The sequence below is a fragment of the Mus caroli genome, chromosome 6 (assembly GCF_900094665.2).
Source record: "Mus caroli chromosome 6, CAROLI_EIJ_v1.1, whole genome shotgun sequence".
Lineage (NCBI taxonomy): Eukaryota > Metazoa > Chordata > Mammalia > Rodentia > Muridae > Mus > Mus caroli.
In genome coordinates this window covers 80,216,163-80,242,206 of record NC_034575.1, presented here as the reverse complement: position 1 = coordinate 80,242,206, position 26,044 = coordinate 80,216,163, and the positions used below count along the sequence as shown (strand labels likewise).

Below are 26,044 nucleotides of genomic sequence, written 5' to 3'. Positions count from 1 at the left end.
GAGCCAGATTTCCTGAAGCATGGAAGACTGGCAATCTCACCATCCATCACTACTGATACTGGACAATGAGTAAAAAGTACTTTAAAAATCTGTGTGTCAGAGAAGGATTAGCAGAAACGTCTAAAAGAGGTGATAAAAGCCTAACTCGGGCCCATTTTTCCACTTCCTTCGTAAATCACCCAGTCCAGAGCAAGGGAGAGCACTGGACTCATAAAGTGACTCAGAAAGGAGCCCAGCTCCAGCTGCCCTGGCCACACCTTCCAGAATAATCATCCCTGAAGAAGCCTGAGGACAGACATGCCTGGGGGCTTGCTTTGCATGGGAGAGAAAGCCCCGCCTTCCCTTCCAAGCACAGACCCCACCTCCAAGTTCTAAAGCATCAAGAAGAAAAAAAGGAGCCCCCCCCCAAAAATGAACGCCTCCAAGAAGCTTCTAGAACATCAGGACTTGGCCAAGGGAACAAGAACTCACGGGGCTCTCTGTACACGGTGCCCACATCCATCTGAAACAAAGAGGAGACACAGTAAACAAAGGACATTTGGCTTTCCGAGACCCTCCTCTACTCTGCAGAGGGTTATTTTCTTTTGTGCCTGTTGTATGTGTGTGTTCCCTTACTCCCGATAAACACCTTTCTTCAACTGCTAAAATAAATGAATAAATAAATAAGAAAGCAAAACAAAACATACATATCAACAAGTACAGACTACATATAGGTAAAACACCCATATACATAAAATAAAAATAAATCTTTATGGGACTAAGAAATCTACCAAGTAGCTGAATGGATAGCCACATAACACCACTTAATATTTTTTTAAAGATTTATTTGCTTTTCTTATATGAGCATAAATGTTTTGCTTATATGTATGCCTGTGCCCCACATATGTGCCTTGTGCCTGTGGAGCTCAAAATAAAGTCTCAGATCCCCTGGAACTGGCACTATAGACAGCTGTACGCGGCCATGTAGATGCTGGAAACTAAACCCAGATCTTCTGCAAGATCAGCAAGTGTTCTTAACCACCGAGCCATCTCTCTATCCCCAAGTTTACAGTATGTAGAGATCTGTTAAATCCACCCTGGAGTAGTCTCCAGGACTCAGTAATTTAGAAGTGGACAACCCATTGCCCACTTCTGGCCACCAGGTAAAGTAAACAGGTGAAAGCCCCTCTCCCGAGTGCATATGAGAACTCCACTCCAGACCCACAGAGAAGACTGGGTCAGGGGGCAGAGCACCATCTCATATCATGTGGTGGTTTGAATGAGAACAGCCCCTCAGGTGCAGATATTTGAATACTTTGGTCCACAGTTTGTGGGATTGCTTGGGAAGGCGTGGCTTTGTTGAAGGAGGTGTGTCACTGGGGTGGAATTTGAGGTTTCAAAAGCTCAGGCCATCCCCGTTAGCTCTCTCCGCCTCATGCTCATGAGTCGGATGTAAGCTCTCAGCTACTGCTCCATCNCCCTGCCTGCCTGCCTGCTGCCATGCTCCCCGCCATGATGGTCATGAAGCAACCCTCTGGAACCGTGAGCCCCAAAAGAAATGCTTTCTTATACAGGTTGCCTTGGTCACACTGTCTTATCACAGCAATAGAAAGTAACCAAGTCACACAAGATAGCCAAAAATGAGTGAGGGCTGCTTCTGTTCCAGGGTGCAGGGACAGAGGGAAACTTAAAATGGGGAGTGTTAATTCACTCTGGTGGAGACAAGGGTAAGTCTACTCCCTCTTTCTGTCATACCCCTACCTCAGGAAAATGGAAAAGTATAAGAACTTTCTCCAGCTTGTTGAGCCGTAAGCATGAAGCTGTGGGGTACCATTCAAGGACCCAGGCTCCACCTCCAAAAGGTGGTTATGGAAGAAAACCAGAGATGTAGGAGTCTGACCTTGGGGGGTTCCAAGCTCCAGGATGCCAAACAACATGTCATAGAGGCCAAAGTTTTGAGGCTTTTTTCCTCTGAATAAAGAAAACTAACTCACATAGATGACCACAGGAACCCAGGAGCGACTCTGTGCCTGGGTTGGGGGTTGCGGGTTGAGATGCTTGCTCTCCAGCCTCTGCCCTAACTACAAGCATGTGATAGGAAATGCGTGCCCCACCCACTTTGGCTTCCTTCTGCCTGTCTAGTCCCAGAGATTGCCTATGACACACATCCCCTCCTGGCAAACTCAATAGTAAAAGTGAGCCCAGACATGAGCCCAGCCCACGGTACTTCCAGCATGCAGGGGGCTGAGACAGCAGGATCATCGTAAATTTGAGGTCAGCCTGAACTGTAAGATAAGAATTCTGTCTCCGGTAGATAATAAGTGCTTTATAGTTCTACCTTTGGTGAGAGGTTTCCTGAGTTGGGAGATTTTACGGAGTTTTTAGGGAGGTGGTCTGAAACTAGGTTTTCCAGCACAGCCTGCCCCTGAGGGGGAAGTCCAAACTAACTACTTCCAAGTAGACAAACAATTACCCGGAACTCGCCAAGGAGGGCATCTGTCCTAAGGGAGCGTGAGTCCACCACCTGAAAGGAAAGATCCCGTGAGAGTGCGGCTCTGGCCAGGTCCCTCCCAGACGACAACAGCCAGCAGCTGGCACTGTCTCCATTCCAGAGATGCTACTAAGCAATGTTTCACTTCGCAAACCCCTGTGAATAGATGCCAACATGGTCCCCACCTCACAAATAAGGGGACAACGGCACAGGGAAATCACACAGCATGTGCAGAATCATGTGGGCACACAGCAGAGGTGGGACCCACACATCTAGTGCACACCCATCCTCAGCAGCAGGGCGGAATCTGAAGCCACAGCATAGACAGAGAAAGCAACCTAAAACCAGGCACCTGGGCACCTGGGCATTTTCCTGCCACTGGCAGAGGTTTTGTGAGTCCTTCAATCACCCAGAGTCAAGCTTCAACCCACCTCTCTCTCCCAGACACATACACGGGCTTTCAGACACAATGACAGACATGTCTCTGGCGATCACATCCTACTGTTGCCGGTTAGCATTCGTACCCACCAGCCACGGAGAACATCTGAGACCTACCGTGATGAAGATGGGCTCATCAAACAGCTCCAAGGGAGAGTCAAATACGTTGAAGAAAAGAGTCTGTTGGTCCAGAACAGAGAAGAGGAATGGATAATCAGTGTCTCTGATGCTCAGGCTAGGTGGAGGGGTGTGGCCACCCACCAGTGTTGGAGCCTGAGTTGAGGAGGCTGGTGGAGCTCAGCTGCCCAGTGCCAAAGTCTAGGACTCTCACAAGCTGGGCTGTCCCATCTCTTCCTTGCAGAGGTTAGCATTTCAAGGACAAGGATCCTGAGATTGTGGGGAGGGGAGCTCTCCATGTTCTCTGATCATCTACACTGGTCTTGGCTCTCACACACCAAGTTGGTGCCCCAGGAGCACATCCTTGGATGAATGCCATGGTATTTGTTCTCCTGAGAACCATTCTCACGGGCTGTCAATGTTCTGCCTGATGCCTGAGGTCACTCACCTCATTGAAGAGCGGGCTATTTCCCTTCTGAATCCGAGTCCGCTTGGTCTGCCCAGCAGCTGTGACCTTGACCACAGGCTTAATATTCACCCCAGGCAGCTGACGCCCCTCTATCACCTGGACTCTGATCTGAAAGCCAGGAGAAGGGATAAGCAAATGAGAGAGAGAAAAGAGACCACTTGCTGGCTCCAAGACTCAGAAACCCAGTCGGGCAGTGGTGGCACAGTCCAGCACTCAGGAGGCAGAGGCAAGTAGATTTCTGAGTTCGAGGCTAGCCTAGTCTACAGAGTGAGTTCCAGCACTCAGAAACCCCAAGACCAGCTCACTGACAACTTTAGGGAGAGCTATACAAAGATTCTAGAAAGAGCACTATAAAAACATCCACATGCCGGGCGTGGTTGCACATGCCTTTAATCCCAACACTCGGGAGACAGAGGCAAGTGGACTTCTGAGTTCGAGGCCAGCCTGGTCTACAGAGTGAGTTCCAGGACAGCCAGGGCTACACAGAGAAATCCTGTCTCAAAACAAAACAAAACAAAACAAAACAAAACAAAACAAAACAAAACAAAACAAAAAAATCCACACTTCCCACCAAGCTTTCCTTTGCATCTAGAAAATTCCAGAGTTGTGGCACACACATGTGCATACACACAGAAACATCGCATATGAATATAAATGTAATTTTAAAGTTTTTAAACAATAGGCCAGCAAGGTGACTCTGTGGGAAAAGGCACTTGCTGCCGAGTTCGATAGTCTGAGTTTACACCCCAGGATCTACACGGTGGAAAAAAAAAGAACCAACTCTCACAAGTTTTCCTCTGTCCTTCACACAGTGATCTCTCACAGTGGCATTTGTTCACTCCATGCTAACACACTCAATAAATAATTAAACAGTCACTGATTTTTGGAAAAGTTCAGAGGACTCCGCTGCTGCTGTTGGAGGACCTGCTGGGGCATGCGGACCCTAAAGAGCAAGGAGCTGGTCCTAGGACAAAGGCCAGTTACCACAACAAAGGAGATGTAGGCTAGGCTGATCTTTTATCCAACTCCTTGGGACTGGGCAGAGGCATGCTGTGAGCTCCCAAAACACAAACTTTCAATTCAGCTGTCAGGGTCCAGGACAGCCTAACTCCTTCATGGGAGGCCTCCGGAACGCCAGCGCATTGTCCTGAGGCTAGACAACCCAGCCAGACACAGAACACTAGTGATTGCTGATGAATTATAGAGACAGTCCCTCCACTATCACCTGGAAGTCCTGTGGCTTGTCTGACAGCAGCTTTCTAGGCGGGGCAGAGCTTCTTTTTCTTTTCGCCCCTGGATAGTGGGGAGGAGGGTGGGAAGGTGGCTTCCTGGGTGTGGTCGGTCCCCCTGGGCCCACAGCAGCACTCTGATCCAGGAACGGCTCAGCTTCATCTCCAGTCAGGCCCTGGTCCTCGGTGTCTTCCTCCCCTCCTGTGTCTGTGGGCACAGGTCCCTCTTGAGCACTGTGCACCTTTGGTCCTGCCCTGAGGTCTCAGTCCAACAGGGGGAAGACCAAAGAGCGTGCATGCTTCAATACCACACCCTAAGCCCACCCATACCCAAGATGGATGAAATCAAAGAAGGGCAGCTGCCACAGCTGGCCCTGGAAAACAGTCAATAAGTAGTCAGTTAGTCAGCAAGAAGAAGAAGGAGGATGGCCCTGACCCACCCACCCCAGCCCTAACAGACAGGCCCTTCTGGCCACCTTGCCAGGTGAGACAGTTACAGGTGGTAGGGTCTGGCTGCGTCTCACCCGTGGGGACCGGCCACTTCTTCCCAGAGTATCTCGTGTCCATGGTGCTGTCACTGAGCAGGGACCAAGTCTCGGCCCGGCTCTGTCCCCCACCTGGCATGCATCAGGGCGTAGCCCAAGAGGGGAAGGTTGGGAGGGAGCTGGGATGAGAGAGGCCCACCTTCCCCAGGCCCACCCTCACCTCTCATAAGCTTATCCACTCAGCCTGGGTACCATGCTCAGAGGTGACGGTCCCTTGCCCAACCAGGCAGAGCTGGGAGCCTCCTTTTGTTGATCAAGCCCAGAGCATCTGGGGACATCTACCCACCTGCCCTCCCCAGCACCCCCTTTCCTCCCTGAGCCTATAGCTTAGCTATGTCTCCCCAGCTCAGGATTCCCAGGTCTGGATGTGCTAAGCCAACGAAACTTCCCTCATCCTCCCTCTCCACAGAAACCCACACAGAGCTGGCCAACAAGACAGGCGTACCCAGGGAGGGCAAAGCCTTCTCAGGATTTTATAACTTGCTTCTCCACCCACCCACCCCGCCCCCACCACACCTCCTTCACCAGAAGATAAACTCTAGAATCTTCCCCTAAGCAAATGAGCTGCCCGGTCTCAGCTGCTTTCTACCCACACTGCCTAGTGGTCAGGCCAACTTTCCCAAGCACCACCAGCAAATCAGCCTCCTTGGCCTGCATCTTTACTTGGCAAGCCTAGCAGAAGCTTAAAGCAGGCACAGGACATAGCCTACTTAGCCTGTCTGCTCACTTCATGTATGATCATCCCTGTGCCCAGAACGACCATCCCAAAGCCACACAGCTACTCAGTATCAAAGACAAGATATAAACTCCCGTTCCCTAACTTTGGCTCAAAATTCTTTTCAGGGGTTGGAGGTGGGGTGGGGTGAGTAGCTCTTTTGTAACATTGTATCACCGCTTAGGGAAGCACCAAGCCTCAGGTCTCACCCTAGTCTCCAGAGCTAGGGAATGGAGAGTACAGGTTGGACCCCGCCCTTCCCAGACATCTGAGATTTGGGGAGCCTAATGGGAGCCATCTCCACCTCTCCTTTCCTACCCACCCACAACCTGTCTCGGTGCTGGCCACCTTCCAGGGACCATGCCCTATGAAATGGTGGGTGGGTTCCTCACCAGGCACCAGATCCATGTCAGGCAGTGTTGGGGAGGGTGCTAGAGAAGCAGGCGGTGGGAACAGGGGCACAGCTCCTGGGGGTGGCGTGTAGGACACCTGCAGGACCAGAGAGGCCTAGAAGAGATGAGTCGGTAACAGGTTAAGTATAAAGGAGAAACGACACCCTCCCTCTGGTGTCCTCTCTAGTCTCCCATCCCTCTCCAAGCCCATTGGCTCTGACTGGGTCAGGAAGCTGTAGTGAAGCCACCCAGGAACCTGTAAGCATAGCCAGGCAGGTTCCCATGCATCGTCTTGGGGTGGGTGTCCCCATTCAGGAGCTGTGTGACATTGGACAAGTTGTGTAACCTCACTCAAGCTGTTTCCAGCCTGTTAAAGAAGGTCACCAGGGCAACAGGTCTCATGAGGCTGACATTGGATGAAGGATGCCACCTCTCCTACAGGATTTGTCTAGTTCTTGGAAGACGTCCCTCACTTTTCTGCTCACCAAGCCCCACCCCATGCAGACAGTTCAGCTTGGTTCTCCTCTAGCTGTAATTTACACTTAAGAAGCCCACGGGGGCCACTCACCTTCTTCCCCTCCCCCCTCCTGGAAGCCCTGCCATTACCATGTCTTCAGACAAGAGGAGAGACAGTGGCCACACTTTTCATGTGGGCAGGGAAGGCTACCTGGGGTCACACTTCACCTCCTCCCTGGCAACTCCACTTTCCATAGCAAGAGGTGGATCTGAGTCCAAGGGAAGCCAGACACTCACAGGACTCCACCCTGGCAGTTTGAGTCCACCAGAGATCCGTCAGAGTCTCTCCCAGGGTCAAAGGAAAACTTTTTGGGAAAGCCCAAGTAAAAGCAGGGTGTGGTGGTTAGACACCTGCAGTACCTGGACTTGGGAGGTGGAGCTGGAGAGCCCGGGAGTTCAGGGTCATCCTCGGCTATATAAGGAGTTCAAGCACAGCCTGTATATACAAGAACTTATCTCTCACCTACGACCCACCCCAGATACAAATAATAAGTGCTCCACTTAAGAACGTACAAAACCGCCAGGCGTGGTGGCTCACGCCTTTAATCCCAGCACTCCGGAGGCAGAGGCAGGCGGATTTCTGAGTTCGACATCACCTAGGAGACAAGCCTTAAGCACTCCTGGGAGTGGCTATTGCCACTCAGGGCGTGTCTGAGAGGGACTCTGCTGATTAGGTTGATTCAGGTGCAAAGATGCACCATTGAAGTGGGCGGCGCCATTCCAATTGCTTTTGTCAGAGTCTTTTATCAGCACCAGAAAAAGGAACTAAGACAACTCTAGGAGGGAAAATAACGCAACAGAAGTTGTCAGTGTCCTTCCGTTCTTCTATGTGGATATAATCTCCTCTATCTTCCTAAGAAAGGTACACACACACACACACACACACACCTCTCAGTGCCACAGTGGGAACCGAGCTTCCAACACAAGACCAAGACCCTGCAGGTCCCAAGCAAAGCTGGGGAAAGTGAGCATGCTGGGGTCAGTGGTGTCCATGGAAACCAGCTGCTCTTCTCGGTTGTCTCCTTTGTTGCTCCTTTTTTTTTTATTTATTTTATATATATAGCTGTTTTGCCTGTGTGTATGTCTGTGCACTCTGAGTGTTCAGTGCTCACACTGGGACTGGAGTTACTGATAGTTGTGAGTTGCCATGTCAGTAGTGGGAATCAAACCTAGGTTCCCTGGAAGAGCAGACAGTGCTCTTAACCACTTGGCCATCTTTCCAGCCCCTCCACCTCCATCTTTTAAACAAGTCGTTAGCTCCGTATTAGACAGAAAGCATTTTCCACAATTTTGGCAAATCCTTTACAAATGTTTGCCACCGTAATCTTCATCTGAGCAGCCTAGCAGGGAATAGTGGCCATAATAGCAGAGACATCGGGAGTAAGGAGGACTCCCAGACTCCCGAGGCAAACCCTGCCCTGCGGTTGAGAAGATGCCAGCTACCACTGTATCTCAGGCTTGCATCCTCCAGACTGGGGACCAAGGAGGGAAAACAGACTAACAAAGGCAGCGCCGGCAACAATTCAGGCTCAGAACACTGAGGAAGGAACCCAGAGGCGACCCCAGCACCCCTTTAATACCACATTCAAGGCTTGGATGTAACTGGCCCTGCATGGTTAGAAGCTACCACCAGGTGTCGCCACGTGATATTAATAGGTAGACCCCAGTGCCCTCCTTCCTATGACTGATGAACCACTGGGGCTCTTTGGAGAAATAAGTAATTGTACAAGATAATCCTAGACTATCTTTTTGTTCCAGGAAAGTCTCAATAAACTACAGAAACACATCGAAGGGACAGTAAGGAGCTGGGGAAAATGGCTCAGAGGTTAAGAGCCCTTGCTGGTCTTCCAGAAGACTAAGTAAGGTCCAGGTCCCAATAACATGCATGAAACCCTGGGTTCAACCCCAGCGTCACGTAAAGCAGGTCTGGTGCACACGCCCATATTACCACTGCATCGGTGGGGTGGAGGCAACAGACCCCTGAAGCCCATTCGTCCTCCAGCCACATCCATGATCTCCAGATTCAGCCAGAGACCCTGACTCGAAAGATCAGATAGAGGGTGAAGGACCTCAACCTTTGGCCTCCATTGCTGTGTGCACACACATAAGAACAACACACACAACTGAAAAGCCTCCAGGAGGTCTGTGAGTCAGATGAGCTCTACCTCGATATCGCTTTCATCTCTTTGAAAGAGATGCTACGGAGAAGGCCTTTCACTCAAAATACACACTCCGGCATCCAGGGAGATGGCTAGGCGGTGGTGACGTGGTCTCAGGACACAGAGTGGTTTGGACTACTCTGAGAAGGTTCTCTCTCCCACTCTCTGACAGAATCTCTCACTATGTTCCTCTGTATTCTGTGCTGGCCTTGGTTTCACTAAGTCTTCTAGGCTAGCCTCCAATTCATAGAGTTATCCTGCTTCAGGCTCCCCAGTGCTGGAATTACAGGTATAAACCATCAAACCAGCTTCTTTGGTGGTGGTGGTGGTGGTGGTGATGGTAGTTGTGGGGTGTGAGTGTGTGTGTGTGTGTGTGTGTGTGTGTGTGAGTGTGAGTGTATGGTGTGTGTGTGTGTGTGAGTGTGGGGTGTGTATGTGTGTGTGTGTGTAGGTCAAAGTCATTCTAAGGTATCAGGCCTCAGGATCCATCAATCTTGTTTCTCTCATTTGCCTGGGGTTCACCCATTAGGCTCAGCTAACTGCTCAGTGAGCTCCAGGGATCCACCTGGCTCCACCTTCCCCATGCTGAGATTACTGTCCCACCACACCTATCTCATTCAGATTTGTTTTGGGGATTGAAACTCAGGACCTCGGGATTGCAAGGCAAGCTGACTGGGGCAGCTCTCCAGCCCTGCTTCTACACTTAAACCATTTCAAAATAAAAGATTTGAGTCTGCCAAGGTGGTGATGCACACCTTTAAGCCCAGTACTAGGGAGGCAGAGGCAGGCAGATCTCTTTGAGTTTGAGGCCAGCCTGATCTACATATTGAGTTCCAGGACAGCCAGGGCTACACAGAGAGACCCTGGCTACACAGGGACCCCCTGGTGGTGGGGGAGGATTGCCTCTGCTTTTGCCACAGGATCTGAACTCAGTGGAGCCAAACAACGCTTATACCCATCACAGTACTTCCAGGGTCAGACCTGGTGCAAAATGGAATATAAAGGCATTTATTACAATGTTGTCTAGAACTTAAAGATGACAGCAGCGAAGAATTAAATCAAGGACCCTTGGAGCCATGCCCTGGGAGGGATGCCTGCTTGGGCCAGTCCAGCCCAACTCACATCTGACAACAGAGAATGATAACCCTGCCTGGTGTATTTTGCATGTCCACTCTTCCATTAATTTAAGCACTCACTTTAAAAAAAAAAAAGATATTGTGTACCTGGTGGAGGCTAAAAGTGCTAGGGACACTGGGGATGTCCCCCAGAAGCAAAAGGCTTCTGCCCAGCAGCACAGGTCCTAGCAGGAACCCCCAGCTCAGAGGTTCTTCCCACCTGCCTGTGCTGTACCGGAACTGCAGGGGGATACAAGTAAGAGAGATGGAAATCTGCTCCAGGACCTTCTCCAGGGAGTGAGGACTGCATTCCAGGCCGCAAGGTGAGCTGCTAACCTCTCCCTGCCACTCATGCCTCTCCCCACCTCTGTGCAGACTTAGCAGGTGGCTCACTGAGCAGGGCCCAGCCCTTCTCTCCCATTCACCACATCCTGGCTCTCATGTATTCAACTTAGAGTCATTGTGAAGGATGGTCAGGCTCCACGGGCAGCCTGGGGTCTCGGGGCAATGGAGAGGAGGCTGCAGGTTCTCAGCTTGTGAGCATGAAGTGCAAACAGAATATGAAAGCCAGGCCAAGGGCAGGGACTGCAGATCATTTCCAGCCTTCCTCAGCCCGGTATGAAGTTTGCAGAAACCAGGCTGAAAGGTTCCATCCCAGGGCACAGTGAGTTTGGAGGGAGGAAGTGTGGAAAACATCAGTGTCTTAGGTTGGAGTAAAGGAGCAGAGATCTTGGCAGGGAAGTAAGAGCCTTTGGTTGAAGGCTACAGGGAGGAAGCTGCTTCAACCTGGAGGGTAACAGGAAAGCACCAGACAGGTCTCTTGACTCCAAGGGCTGCTCTTGACAGAAACCTTGATATCTCTAGCTGCTCGGTGCACCAGGCTGCAGAGACAGCTAGGAGTCTCCTCAGGGTCCAAGAAGAGTCAGCTTCAAATGCCACTGGAGGCTTCCTAGACTAATGTAGCTGACTGCAGAGCTCAAAGAGGAGGCAACAGGTGACACCGGAGGTGACTGAGACCGTTTCAGAAAACACTGCATGGAAGCAACCCCAGCGGCTCTCTTTTCCCAGTAAGAACCCAGTATGGTCTCATTCAGCCTAGCCCAAATTAGTCCCAACTTGACTTTCCTAACCAGTCAAAGGCTCAAATACATACATACATGCATGCACACGTGCACACACGCATGAACGCACACACGCGCGCGCGCACACACACACACACACACACATGCACGCACGCACAGCCTGTCTATGAGGACTGACAGCCCACAACCCTGCAGGCTTCACTGGGAAGAAGTATGTCAGGTTCAGCAGTGGCATCCTGTCATGTAGACAGACCCAGAATCCTAGTGAACAGGAAGAAAGAACCCTGAAGGGTATATTTAGACCACTAAAAATAACAGGAGGCCAGCAAGGAGGACTGGGAATGGTTTGTGCAGACTAGGAGAGAATGGGGAAGCTGGGGGATGGGCTAGACCAACGAGAGAGGAAAAGGAAGGGGTCTTGACTGGCCCCAGGTGGGCATGGGAGAGTTGTCTGCCTCCCTCCCCTGGTGACCTGTGACCCAGATGACTCAGATATTCCATATCTGGAGAATGGAGCTGGTAATGAAGAAGGGCAGTCTGCCAGGCAGGCTAAGGAAGCCACTCAAGGCTGACTAGAACACAGGACAGGAGGTGACCAAGTGGGCTAGACTCAGAAGTAGCCAAGTAGAGGTGTGGCAGGCCTCATTGAGCCTTGCAGGTCCCAATCATGTATCTTTTCTAGCACCCTAACCTATAGCCAAGGAAAGCCAGGCTTGGCTCCCAGGAGCTGGCCTCTGGCATAAGACACAGAGCCCCAAACAAAAGCTGGCTATGAACAGAGACATGCAGACATTTACCCCCGTGGGTTGCTGCTTGGAGTCCAGCAGAGGTGCGTTGAAGCTGGCAGAGAGGCTGGGGGTGGCAAGGACCTCCTGGAGTGGGATCTTGGCTTCCCCCAGGAACCTGGGAAGACAAAAAAGTCCAAGGGTGAGAACCAGCCTTATGTGCCTGGCTCGTCTCTTACCTCCTCCAACGCCCAGTTCCTTCAGAGCCCTTTAAGGTTTCTCTGTACCCATAGTACCATGAATGCCATGTAGTAGGTAAGATGGTTCTCATGGTAACATGTACCCATGTGAGATGCTCTCATGATAGCATGTACCCATGTAAGATGGATCCCATAGTAACATGTACTCGTGTGAGATAGTCCCTTGGTAGCATATACCCATGTAAGATAGTTCCCATTGTAGTATGTACCCATGTAAGATAGTTCCCATGGTACCATCTTAAGGAGAAGAGAGAGATCAGAGATGCCTGCCCTTCCCTTCCCCAAACTCAACCTTAACCTCTTTCTGTCTGACCTTAGAAGCCTAGCCATGCTGTTGCCCTGGGTAGGGGCAGATTCTCATCAGACAGATTATTTATTTACTTATTTACTTATTTGTTTACTTGCTTACTTAGAGACAGGATCACATGTAGCCCAGGCTGACCTCAAACTGGCTATGTAGCTGAAGATGATTCTGAACTTCTGACTCTCCTGCCTTTATCTCCCAAGTGCTGGGATTGCAGGTGTTCCCCATCACACCCTGTTTATACAGTGCTGGAGATCAGGTCCAGGGCTTACGAATGCTTTGCAAAGCACTCTCTCAACTGAGCCACACCCCTAGTGCTGCCATCAGATCTTAATGAACCAGGCTAGCATCACCAGGGGACAGAGGCAGTTTTCCCAGTTCACACCTTTGATGCCCCCATGCCTCAGCTGGCTGAACCCACCACACAGACTGTCTACACCAGTTTCCCAGGAAGCACAGCCCCAATTAACAAATCAGAAGCAAGACACCTTTCTGTCTTCATACCCAGGGAAAAAACAGGTGTTGGTCTAGGAGACAGACCCCTTCACCAGACGTCCAGCACACATACATGAGACCACACTTGTCACCGACAAGAGACGAGGTCTTGGGAAAGTGGCCCACTGGCTGGCTGGCCGAGGAAGGCCTTTCAAAGGATCTAGAGGAATAAGTCCTATTCTGTGGGTCCTTAACCACATACGATTCACTCTGTGCCTCTGCGGTGGCAGCAAGTGGCCTGTGTCACCTAAAACCTGTCATCGGAGTCTGCTTCAGCCTCTGCTTGCTCCCTGGGAGCCAAACTACGGATAGCCATCAGAGCACAAATCCTCATCGGTCCTGGGGACAGCTATGGGGACACATTTGGCATTGCTTTTTCTTATTTCTCCTAATGAATAAAGCTAGCCCAGTATCAGAGACCATCCTTGTCCTGGTCTCTGTAACAGTAGTGTGTGTATGGGTTTAAATAGACCCATGGAGTGAAATTTGAATCTTGACCTAATGAGCTAGGTTTACAAACGCTACTCCAGTAAGACACCATCTCATCTCCATTAGGATGGTGCTAAAAACTATGTGGACTTCTGAAGTCGTGCTGAATGCATTATGAGAAGATCCTGAGCCTATAGGGACAAGGTAGAAGGCTCTGTCTTAAAAGGGATATGTGTAGGCGTCAGGTTGGCAGGGATGGACTTGCAACGGTTAGTGTTGATTGTCAACTTGACAGCATTCAGAGTCATCCAGTAGACATACTTCTGAATAGATCTGTGAGGACATTTCTAGACTGAGTTAACTGAGAGGGGGAGCGCCACTATAAGGGTTGGGGTCCTGCTGCACAAAAAGGAAAAAGTGAGCTGAGCACCATCATTGATGTCTCTCTGCTTCCTGACTGCGGATGCAATGTGAGCAGCATGCTGCTGCTGAGAACGGAGGGGGATGCTACGGAACATTAAACGTAGACAGGCAACCCAATCTCTAGCCCCACTTCTGACTCCAGACATCTATACAACACATTCAAGCAGCAAACCCTCAAACATCAGAAAATGAGACCCGCTCCGTGTCCACTGGCAGAGTACCTGCCTAGCATGCTCAAAGCCCTGGGTTTCATCCCTAGCATCATATAAGCCAGGCAAGGTTGTTCATACTTATAACCCCAGTAATCAGAGTGCAGGAGGATCAGGAGTTCAAGGTTATACTCAGTTACATAATGAAGTTGAGACACAAGACGTGGTCTTTGAAAGGTTAAAGACACGAGCACTCGGGAGGCAGAGGCAAGCCTGGTCTACAAAGTGAGTTCCAGGACAGCCAGGGCTATACAGAGAAATCCTGTCTCTAAAAACCAAAAAAAAAAAAAAAAGGTTAAAGACAGTGGAGTAGGGGTGGAGCTAGAGATAGCTCAGGAATTAAGAGCTCTGGTTGCTCTACTGGGAGACCCGAATTCGATTCCAAGCACCCACATGGAAGTTTACAACTGTCTGTAACTACAACTCCAGAGGTTCCAATGTCCTCTTCTGGCCTCCGAGGGCCAAGGTATGCAAGTGGTATTTTGAATGCAAGCACAATTTACATAACATATAAAACAAGAAATTAAATTTTAAAATAAATAAATAAATAATAAGAGCAACCAGACCAGGTAGGTAGATGGACAAACAAGATGAAATGTGCATGTACATGGATTGTTAGTCAGCATTCAGGAATTTGTGACACTTCTCCTGGGACAAGTCTTGGCACAGCTGGACAGCAGCTCCACAGTAGAGCACTTGCCTTGCATTTACAAGGCTCAGTCCCCAGGACTGTCCATAAATAATAAAGAAGAATTAGACTGAAGACACAGAAGGGCAAATGCCATTTGATCCTTCTTGTACAAAGCCCCTAGTCAGATTCACAAGCACAGAAAATAGAATGGTGGTTGTCAGGAGCTGTTGGGAAGGAAAGAAGAAAATTGTATTTAATGGGTTCAGGTTTTCTGCTTGGAAGATGAAAGAGGTCTATAGGGTGCAAAGGTTGCACAGAACTGTGCACTTAAACTTGTTAAAATCCAGTGTTCCTCCTGAGAATGATATCACGGTGGACTTCCACATTCCACACAGGAGAGCACACATGTGCATGCTCATCCTTCCCACATATACACGAAGCAAGTGAATTAAAAGTAAGCAAACAACTTGTAAACCTATGTGATAAATAATTATTAAACTCTCTGGCAATGAAACACATGTGTTTATACCCTCTGAGGCAGGCAGGTTCTCAGTCACCTTACAATTTCCCTTGCTAGAAATACAAACACTGTGTGTGTGTTTATATGTTTGTATACGTATGTATGTGTGTGTGTTTGTATGGTTGTGTAAGTATGTTTGCATGTGTATTTGTGTGTGCATGTTTGTGTGTATGTGGGTGTATGTGTGTGTGTGTTTATGTTGATGTGTATGCATGTTTGTGTGTATGTATATACATGTTTGTGGGTGTGAACATGTGTGTGTGCCTGTGTGTTGCAGAGGACAGCTGTGTTGTTGGTTCTCACCTCCTACCTCATTTGAGGCAGGGTCTCTTCACTGTTTTTCTGTTCCATACTCTATGCCAACTGCCTTTTATACTCCTGGGGGGATCTCCTGCCTCTCCCTCCCATGTTCCTGTAGACAAACTGGGATCACAGAAGCTCAGTTGAACTTGGGTCCTCACACTAACACAGGACACGTTTTTATCACTGAGCCATCCCTCAGCCCTCCTCTTACATTTCTTTATTTGGGGGTTTGGTTGGTTTGGTTGTTTGGTTTGGCTTTTTTTTTTTTTTTTTGAGACAGGGTCTTACTGCACAACCCTGTAGACCAAGCTGGCCTTGAACTCACAGAGATCCTACTGCCTCTCCCTCCCGAGTTCTGGGATTAAAGGGGTGCATTGCCACACCTGGCTTGGCATTTATTTCTTTAAAGAAAGAGTAAATGGAGGTTATTACAGGGTTTTTAAGTCCCACAAAGGTCCTACAGGAAGCTTCGAGCTATGACTTCCTAAACAAGGGCTCTTGTTAGGTGTGACCTAAGGACCATCACGGGAATAGCACTTGTCCCCAGCATTGTGACCAGAGTGTCCTCAGAGCAAGATTCTCTGTGACATAAGAAATCAGAGTCACTCTGTCCTTTACGGGAATCCTTGGCAGCAGACCAGAGTGATTTGATCAAGCAACCTGCCCCAGAGAGCCTGCAGATGTAGACAGTGTCTACAGTTGAGGCTTCTGGCCTTGGCAGCAGAAAGGCCAGGCCCAGCAGCAGACAGGTAACAACAAACAGCAGTCTAGCTCAATAGCTCAATGTGGCTGAAGCTGGTCTTAGGAGCCGTAGCCAGAGGCCCAGGGTAAAGGTGGACCACCTGAGCCTGGCTCGCTGGCAAAGCTCTCCCAGACAGCAGGGAGAATTCCAGGAAGTGGGGTGGTGAACAATGGCAGGAAATGCAGAAGGAAGTGCCGGCTCCACCTCTGCCAGCCCTAGCCCTTCCGGCTGCCCCCCAGAGCTGCCTAGGAGTGACTGCTATTTCCTCCCTGATACCCCTTTGGGGGCCATTGAATGTACCCCCTGAGGAACAAGGGCTAGTCCCTCCAAAGTACCAGGTTGCCCTATATCCTGAGGAAGAAGGGCTGGAGGCCACCTGTCCAAAGACCCAAGGGGAAGGCTGTGGTGACGAGCTTGGAAGAGTCAGAGAGACAGAGCCTCCCATCTGCGTGAATGATGTAGAAGCATAGCCCAGCGGGAAGGGGACTTGAGACTTATGGAGGTTAATGAGGTCTGAGGCTCCATCACAAGTTGTGAAGTAAACCACAAATTCATCCATTTCGATCTGTAAAGGAAATAGGACATTAAAGCCCCTCCCCAAATTCCATTTCCCTGTAACTTTATTCAAGGGACCCAGTCTCGAAAGCCCAAACCCTGGTCTGTCCCGTCTGAAGACAGACATCGAAATAAAAGCTCTAGGGCCAGGTGTCTGCTAAGCAAGGTTCTATGGACACCAATCGGTGGTCTGACAGGTGCCCTGTGGCATCAACAAGACTCCAGTGAGTCAAGGAGGGACCTGGAACCCTGCAAGGGCCAAGGCTGTGGAAGCCAGCAGGGTGTGGCAGAGCCTTCGGAGTCAGACAGAAGTGGCCCTGTGGGCCTGGCCCCACCTTTACACCACAGGCCCTCCAGCCTTCCTCCTCTGGCCAGTTCTCTTAGCTTCATTGTTTCAGAACCACTGTTACATGGGAGCAGAAGAGAGAAGGCAAGATGGGCATGGGGAGGGAGAGTAGCTGAGACTTGACAGACACACATCTCCCCCAAGGAAGAAAGAGTTGATTCCCTAATTCACCCACGAGTGTCAATGTCCTGTCAGACAGATGCTGAGTGGGAGTCTCCAAGCCAGGCTTGAGCAGTGTGAGGGCGAAGGGGGCGCTAAGTTTATGCTAATGAAATATGAAAAAATGGAAACAATGTTGTTTAAAAACATTGAGTCTTACTGATTCACTGTTTGTGAGAACAAAGCACAAAAGCAACCCAGCCATCCACCACCCAAGACTGCATAGATACAGCACAGCACAGCTGTGCTATGAAATCCTGCCATAAAATAATATATTTCTACAGAAAGTTCTCAAGACTTGGTCAAGCGCTAAAACAACCATACAAGGGTTATATCATACTTTCTCCTGCATAAGGAAAGGGAAGCTCACGGCTATCTTGGTGATTGGACAATAAAAGCTCTGAAATCATCTATGCCAAGCCAAGACCCGAATGAAAAATCAGGGCTGCTTTTTTGGAGAGCCATATGGAGGTTCCTCAAGAATCTAAAACCGGATCGGTCGTAGGACCCAGCTATCACATTTCCAGGTATATATCCCAAAAAAATACCAGTGTGTAAAAGACACACTTGCCTGTACTTGTTTACAACAGCTAAGCATGCAATCCACCTAGCTGCCCATCCATAGGTGAATGCATAATTAAATGTGATATATACATATAAACATTCTGGCTATATTAATGAAATGCTACTCAGCCATGAAGATGAATATTCTATCATGTCACCAAACAGATACACCTAGGGAGTTCTATGTTAACTGAAATAGATGCAGACAAATCATGACTATTCCCTTTCATATGTGGGTGCTCAGCCATCATGGTGGGAGGCTGGAGAGATGACTCGTCAGCTAAGAACCCTTGCTGCTTCTGCAGAGGACCTAGGTTCGGTTTCCTAGCACCCACATGATGGTTAACAACTGTTCATAACTCCAGTTCCAGGGGATGTGGCACCCTCTTTTTGTCTCCATAGGCTTTGTACACAGGTAGTGCACACACACACACACACACACACACACACACAGGCAAAATGCCCACACATCTAAAATAATCTTTTAAATTGATTGTGAAGATAGGCTCAGAGGGCAGCATGCTTGCCTCACATGCTAGTGGCCCTAAGTTTGATCTCCAACACCATAGAAACTAGACATGGTGGTACAGACCTGTAATCCCATCACTTGGGAGGTACAGGCAGGGGCATTTGGAGTTCAAGGTCATCTTAGAAAAAAAGAGACTGGAATGTATAAGAGTGATTACTAGTAGTATGATGGGGAGAGGGTAGTGGCAGGCTGGATTACAGGTACTTAAACACACGTGGATGTAATAACTCCATAGCACAGGAGGGACTTGAGAAGAGAGGGGCCACAGGAAGGACTCAAGAAGAGAGGGGCTTGACAACTCCAAATACACAGGCACAATAAGGAGGGGGCACTGTTCATCGCCCCAGTGAGGTCAGAGTACTGGATCAAAATATCACACTAGACCCCGCAAACGTGTCAGTCATGGGAAGGGTACAGCTTATTAATTTAATCTAATTCAACTCAAAACAAAGCAAATACAAAAACTCTGCAAAACATTTAGTTCTGAACCATATTCATCATGCTTTTGTTTTCTGATAATTTTCGTTTTGTTTTGTTTACTTGAGATAAGGTTTTATTACATAGCTCAAACAGACCCTGAACTCACGATCCGCCCACGCCAGCCTCCTCAGTGCTGGTACTGCAGGCACAAGCCACACCTGCCCACTGCTTTCCTGTGTTCTGATGCTCTAACAAGCTAACAGACCCTCCCAGCGTAGCCAGTCCCTGGAGACAGCAAGGAAGGTCCCCAGCAGGCAGGGTGTGGCCTGAAGCACTGCTAACTGGGTAAATTCCACTTCCATTTTCCCTGCCCTGCTTGCTTTTTTGATGTCCCCTGCACATTCTCATTTACTAAATGGCTCTGAGGCTCCTATGACTTCTGAAGGGATGGATCTCAGAAGGATGAATCTCAGAAGTCCATGCAGGATAGGCTGGGAGCATGGCTCAGTTTGCAAAGCGGTGCTGCCTGGGCACGAGGACCTGAGTTTGATCCTTAGTATCCACAGAAGAAACCAGGCATGATAGTGTCCCCAGTGCCAGGGAGGTAGAGCTTGCTGGACAGCCAGCATAGCCAGTATGAGGGGGCCCCTGTCTTGAAGAACAAGGTGAAAAATCCTAAGGATTAATACCCCAAATTAACCTCCAACTTACACATATACCCCTGACACAGAGAGACTGTAGCCCAGCAGTGGGAGTTCAACAAAACAGCCTAGTCAAAGAATGGCTTCCTCCTCCCTCCAGAATGTCCTCCATGATAGACACACGGAAACAAAGGATCAGAGGCAGGGTGAGCTCCAGGGAAAGCCCGGGTCGACAAAGCCCAGTGTGCTCACAGATCTGTGTGTGTCCCTCAGAATTGGCACCCCACTGTGACTTCAAGAGTGGGGTGTTGGTAAGAAGGCCCCCTCAGGCCAGTCAGCCGTAAGCAAAAGGAGTGCCGGAGACCATTTGCCACATCCTGGGAAGGCAGATCAGGGAAGACACACCACAGGTGCTAGGTGAGGGAGACATTCTGAGGAGCAGCACATGTGCATGGGCCCAGAGCATGGCTTTAACCCCAAGAGGAAGAATGCACAGCAATACCCAGTGGGAAATCAGCACCAGGCCAGGCCACAGAGAGTCACATACCCAGAGAGACACTCCTGTCCCCAGAGCCTAAGACAAACACACCACCTCAGCAGCATACAGTGATCTAATCCTGAGAAAGCATCCGATGGTTTCCAAAGGAAGGAGAATAAAGAGCAGCCTTCATTCCCAGCACCCACACAACCATCAGTAATGCCAGTACCAGGGGACCTGATGCCCGCTTCTGACCTCTGTGGGCATCAGGCCCATGTATGATATGGGTAGAGATATACATGTAGTCAAACACCCATACACATATAATATATGAATCTTTTTAATTAGAAATGTTTCAAATAAAAATAAATTGTTCCAAGAGATAAAGACGGTGGGATTAAAGAAGGCTAGGGTAGCCGACCTTGCCAGCACATACCACAGCACTTGGGTGATGGAAGCAGGGAGACTGGGGCCTCAAGGTCACCCCAGCGACACTGCAAGCTGGAGGCCATCCTGGGCCAAATGAGACTCAATTAAAAAGTCAAACAAGGGGCTGGTGAGGTGGCTCAGTGGATAAGAGCACCCGAGTGCTCTTCCGAAGGTCAGGAGTTCAAATCCTAGCACCCACATGGTGGCTCACAACCATCCTTAACGAGATCTGACTCCCTCTTCTGGAGTGTCTGAGGACAGCTGCAGTGTACTTACATATAAATAAATAAATAAATAAATAAATAAATAAATAAATAAATAAATAAACAAACAAACAAATAGAAAGAAAGTCCTTAAAAAAAAGAAAAAAGAAAAAAAAGTCAAACAAACAAAAATTAAAAAAAAAAGTACTAGAAAGCTAAAGAAATATGACTCGACCTGGGACTCTAGACTGCATCTGGTTCTGGGGGAGAGGTGGGCACTGTTCGGAAAAGCATTTCTTGATCAGTTAATAGGATGCTCTAAAGCATAGAGTCTATCTATCAAGTTCATCCATGTAATATATCTACTGAGGTTAATATGGTGCCCAGCTATGAAAAGAAATAGCCTCTACCTTAAGAACTCTGCCGTGGGATATTCAGGCTAGACAACTGTGATGGTTATGGCTTACCTTCAAATGGGAGGAGAACAGAGAGAGAGGAAGGGAGACATAGTGAGAGAAAATTAGAATCAACAGAAGTAAAGGGCAGGTGGGCCATCTCTGTACTCATTTCTTCTCTTTATTTTTTATAATCGTGAAATTAACCTTGTAATATTCACCATGGGCCAGTTTTTCATATGTGTGTGTGTGTGTGTGTGTGTGTGTGTGTATCACAATTCAATCTCCAATGACTCAGTTGCATCCTGTCATCATGAGTCAGAGCCCCTGTCCATCCTGGGGTGCACACACACACACACACACACACACACACACACACTCCAGAGAAGAAACACTCCTGATCTGAGCCTCCTGGGCCCTGAGCTTTGCATGCCTGGCAGGGAAAGACAGGAAGTGAGAGATGGTAGGACCTTCCCCAGCCCCTGAACCCTCCTGGCCTCAAGCAGCCTTCCTTCCGGGACTTGACTCCCTAGAGGTTGTCCAGAGGTAACTCGAAATAGTTTTCCACTTCAGTCCAGAGAAAGACAAAAGAAATAGTATCCTGAAATCCAGGGATGTCCTGGACAGAATCCAGGACAAAATATAGTTTTAAAAATCCTTGAAAATGAGGGTGTGCCCAGCACTTTTGAGCCCACGGAGAACAATGGGATGGTGAGCTGTAAGAATTTGGGCCCCAAACTGCCTCCTGGGGAGTCCAGAAAACAGTCTGCAAAACCGAGGCCCTACTGTGCCTGTTCTTCCCAGTTCTACAATGGCACCCTGAAGCTCGGCCTTCCAAAATACCCTCACGGATTCCCGGATCTGAAAGAGAATGCCCTGAGCTAAGCCACTGAGAGCGGAGGAAAAGGTTCTCTGTGCTCTGAGTGGACCAAGTGTGCTGATTGCTAGTAAGAGCCCAAGTGTGCAGAGTTAGGATGAAGCCAGAGAAGGAGGTCAAGGAAACTAAAAGCTCACGTAGACAATCACTCCATGATCTCACCACTTCTGAGGCAAAGAATAACAGAGGTCAGGGCCAGCCTGGGCTACAAAGAAAATCATTGTATAAATAAATAAATAAATCGGCTATGGTTGTCTGCAATCCCAGCATTCAGGTGAAGCAAGAGGATCATGAATTTGAGACTAGCCTGGGCTACATAGCTACACTCTGTCTCAAAAGAGAAATAGAGATGATAGGTAGGTAGATAGATAGATAGATAGATAGATAGATAGATAGATAGATAGAGACAGGCAGACAGACAGACAGACAGGCAGGAAGGATAAATTACAGAGGGGACAATAATCACATGAAAGATTCTTAACTATCAGTCAAGGAAACACAAGCTACACTATATCTCCTCTTGACCATCACGCTGCTCTACAATGTTGTTAGACACAAGTTTAATTATTTTTGAAAAGCAACTTGGAAGAATCTCCAAGCTTCTTTGCGCAATATATATATATATGTGTGTGCATGTCTGTGAGTTGGGGAGAGGTTTTGCCTTGGTTTTCATGACAGAATCTCTTACTGGCCTGAAATTTGCCTGAATAGGCTAAGCCGGCTAGCCACCAGGACCCAGAGATCCATCCACCTATGTCTACCTTCCTTAGGCTAGGATTAGGTGTATGCCATAACATCTGACTTTTTTAATGGGTTCTGGGCATCAGGATCTATCCTCACGTTAGAATAGCAAGCAGTTCCCCAGCCCTCCAAACATCTTATATGCTTATTCTCTTTACTCCAATACACCCACTTCCAGGGACCAATGCAAACAAACAAACAAGCAAGCAAGCAAACAAATAAAAACAAAACCACCCCCACTAAACAAACACAAACTTTGACACATTAAAACATTGGAATCAGAATAAAATTGTTCATTGGATAATCACTTGAAACAAGAAATTGGAAGGAACCGAAACTACAGCCAGTAAGGGCACGGTGAGCACGGTGAGACAGGAGCACACAGCAGCGTATTTCCGAGTAAAGAGCATGCGCATCATCTCTCACTGTATGGCAAGGTGAGCTTAATAGAGATGCGTGCAAGTCAGAATAACACGTGACAACGAAAAATAAATGTGATATACTGTGGGGTGACACACACATGGAGAGTGACACAAAACAGTGTGTGTGTGTGTGTGTGTGTGTGTGTGTGTGTGTGTGTGTGTGTGTGTGTGTAAAAACATACTTCATAGGCTCAGAAGAATAGAGCAGAATCTAAACCAAGTTGCTAATGATAAATGCCATGGGAGACAGGGAAGAAATGAATGAATGAGAGAAGATTGTCACTTTCCCCTATGCCTCCTTAGTAATGGAGCTTGAGTATATATACACCCACAGACACAGACACACACACACAGATACACACACAGACACACACACACACAAACACACACATGTATACCCACATACAAGTATGCACACACACATATATACACATACACACTTTTGTGGAGGTTTTAAAGTTTAAGTTAAAATCGGCACAATTCGGACTTCATCCATGCCTTCCATCAGCTATAGAAGGCCCAACTTATTCTTACATGTATAAATACACAGGTTTGACATTCCTCAGAACACCTTGGTTTTTGTGGTGTCTTTCTCACTAGGACCTGGGACTCACCAATTAGGCTGGGCTGGCTGGCCATAATACACACCTGTCTCCTGTGCCCAGCACTGGAGTACAGACATGTACCAACACCCAGCTTTTACATGAGCCCTGGGGACTGGACTTAGTCTTCATGCTTGTGCCGCACACTATGTTATCTCTGAGGTCCATTTCCTTGTTTTTTGATGAAAAAACATGTATGCATTTATATAAGAAACATATCAAGGCATGTAGAGCACATTCATGTGCTGTGGGATTGATGTATGTGCATCTGTGTGCATTCTGCTATGGCCAATAGCCCCCATAGTTAGCCTCCTCAGTGTTCCTATCCATGGGCTTTTGGCAGACACACTGTCATTCACCTACAGCACAACCTTGCCTCACATAGCTTATATTATCCCAGTGTCCCAACGGGAGAATAGCCTGAGCGCACACACACCCTGCCCCCCAGTACCAGACAGGGACTCGCTGCAAATAATGAAGTTAAAGTCCCTTCCTTCCTTCTCATTCTCTCTCTCTCTCTCTCTCTCTCTCTCTCTCTCTCTCTCTCTCCCCTTAAAAAATACAGACAAACCAAAACAACAATAACAAATAAGAAATACATACAACCCCCCGCCCCCACAAAACCATAAAAATCAAAATAAACAAGCAAAAGACTGAAAAAAAAAAAACAGCCAAAAAAAGCTAAATGAGCCGGGCGCGATGGCACATGCACTTGGAAGGCAGAGGCAGGCAGATTTCTGAGTTGGAGGCAGCCTGGTACACAGAGAAACCTTGTCTCAAAAAAAAAAAAAGAAAGAAAGAAAAAAGAAAAAAGAAAAGCTAAATGAGACACAAGTTGTACAAGAACATTATAAAGTTTGTTTTGTGTTGGCCAACTACTCCTGGGCCTGGAGCCCATCCTGGGAGTGGTTACTGTACCTGGTGAGACCCCATTGGAGAAATCTGAATTTTTTTCCTTGCTAGCAGGTCAGTTGCAGGGAGCCTGTTGGTTAGGAGTTGTAGCCAGCAGATTTTTTTCTTACAGGGCTGAGACAGGGTTCCGATGTTTAAGAGACAGCCAAGGTTGAAACAATGTAACAATCTTGAGCTGTCTGTCTGATACAAGAAGCCACTAATCGCTGGGAGCTGCCTACATTTAAAACACTAAGCTGAAGTAAAGAACCGGGTGTGGCCCTGCACACCTGAATTCTCAACATTTGGGAAACAGAAGCCCCAAGACCAGGAGTTCCAGGCCTCCCTGGGCTACAGGGGGTGAGGAGAGAGAGGGGAACAAAGCAACAGACTTGTGAGCTGAGGTGCAGGGAGGCAGGTCATGCAGGATGCGGAAGGCCTTGGGGGTTTCTAGATGCAGATAGTGGCTCTGGATCTGTAGAGGGAGAAAGGTGAGAGAGGAGAGAGAGACTGGGAGAGGGAAGTCCCACTTATGAGTAAGAGCTACCTGGTTGGAAGAAGGCCATCAGAGGATAATGGTGAGCTCACAGAAGATTGTCAGGAATCCCAGGGTGTGGCTGCAGGACTTTGCAGAGGGGTCAGAATAGAGGACTCAGAACAGCAAGACAATAACAGTCACCATCCACTGGGCACCAGACTGTGTGGCTGGCGGGTGTTGAGGCGGGGTCCTCTTAAAAACACTCACTGAACTTGTCTTAGTTATGTTTCTACTGCAGAAGAGCCACCATGACCAAGGAAAAGTATAAAAAGAAGTATTTAATCTGGGCCTTATGGTTCCAGAGGGTTAGAGTCCATGACCATCATGGTGGGAAGTGTGGTAGCAGGCAGGCAGGCATGGCGCTGGAGCAGAAGCTGAGAGCTCACATCTCAGTCAACGAGCAGGAGGCAGAGAGCTAACTGGGAGTAAGCTTAGTGTGGGCTTAATTTCGCGTGGGTGCTGGAGAGCCAATCAGCCCTCGCGCCTGCACAGCAAGCACTTACCCAGCTGAGCCTTTATTTATTTCATGTTTGTGGGCATACTGTCCCTGTCTTCAGACACACTAGAAGAGGGCATCAGATCGCATGGCAGATGGTTGTGAGCCACCAATGTGGTTGCTGGGAATTGATCTTGGGACCTCTGGAAGAGCAGTCAGTGCTCTTACCTGCTGAGCCATTTCTTCTTCTCTTATACAAGCTCGTTGTGAGCATAGATTACAGCACGAGGGCATTACAGAATTACCATGCAGGGACCCTATCCCTCTGGCTGCTTTAAATAAGGTCACCTCATTTAAGCTAACTGTTTTTTTGTTTTGTTTTGTTTTTTAAAGATTTATTTATTATTATATGTAAGTACACTGTAGCTGTCCTCAGACACTCCAGAAGAGGGCGCCAGATCTCGTTACAGATGGTTGTGAGCCACCATGTGGTTGCTGGGATTTGAACTCTGGACCTTCGGAAGAGCAGT

General features: G+C 48.5%; 1 protein-coding gene across 16 annotated transcripts in view; it reads right to left on the bottom strand.

Annotated features, from left to right (window-relative positions):
• The window catches only part of Dysf (dysferlin), a 201,704-nt gene that overhangs the window by 139,744 nt on the left and 35,916 nt on the right, over nucleotides 1-26,044 (bottom strand). For 8 of the 16 annotated variants that reach the window (XM_029478331.1, XM_021164302.2, XM_021164299.2 and 5 more), the window contains exons 4-11: nucleotides 12,045-12,150; nucleotides 6,376-6,490; nucleotides 5,248-5,340; nucleotides 4,720-4,931; nucleotides 3,474-3,602; nucleotides 3,026-3,088; nucleotides 2,453-2,503; nucleotides 472-502 (exon numbers count right to left, since the gene is read on the bottom strand). In XM_029478331.1, coding sequence (XP_029334191.1) covers nucleotides 472-502; nucleotides 2,453-2,503; nucleotides 3,026-3,088; nucleotides 3,474-3,602; nucleotides 4,720-4,931; nucleotides 5,248-5,340; nucleotides 6,376-6,490; nucleotides 12,045-12,150 — 800 coding nt within the window. The remainder of the gene's footprint in view (nucleotides 1-471; nucleotides 503-2,452; nucleotides 2,504-3,025; nucleotides 3,089-3,473; nucleotides 3,603-4,719; nucleotides 4,932-5,247; nucleotides 5,341-6,375; nucleotides 6,491-12,044; nucleotides 12,151-26,044) is intronic. The other 8 variants (XM_021164306.2, XM_021164310.2, XM_021164307.2 and 5 more) reach the window with 1 other exon arrangement.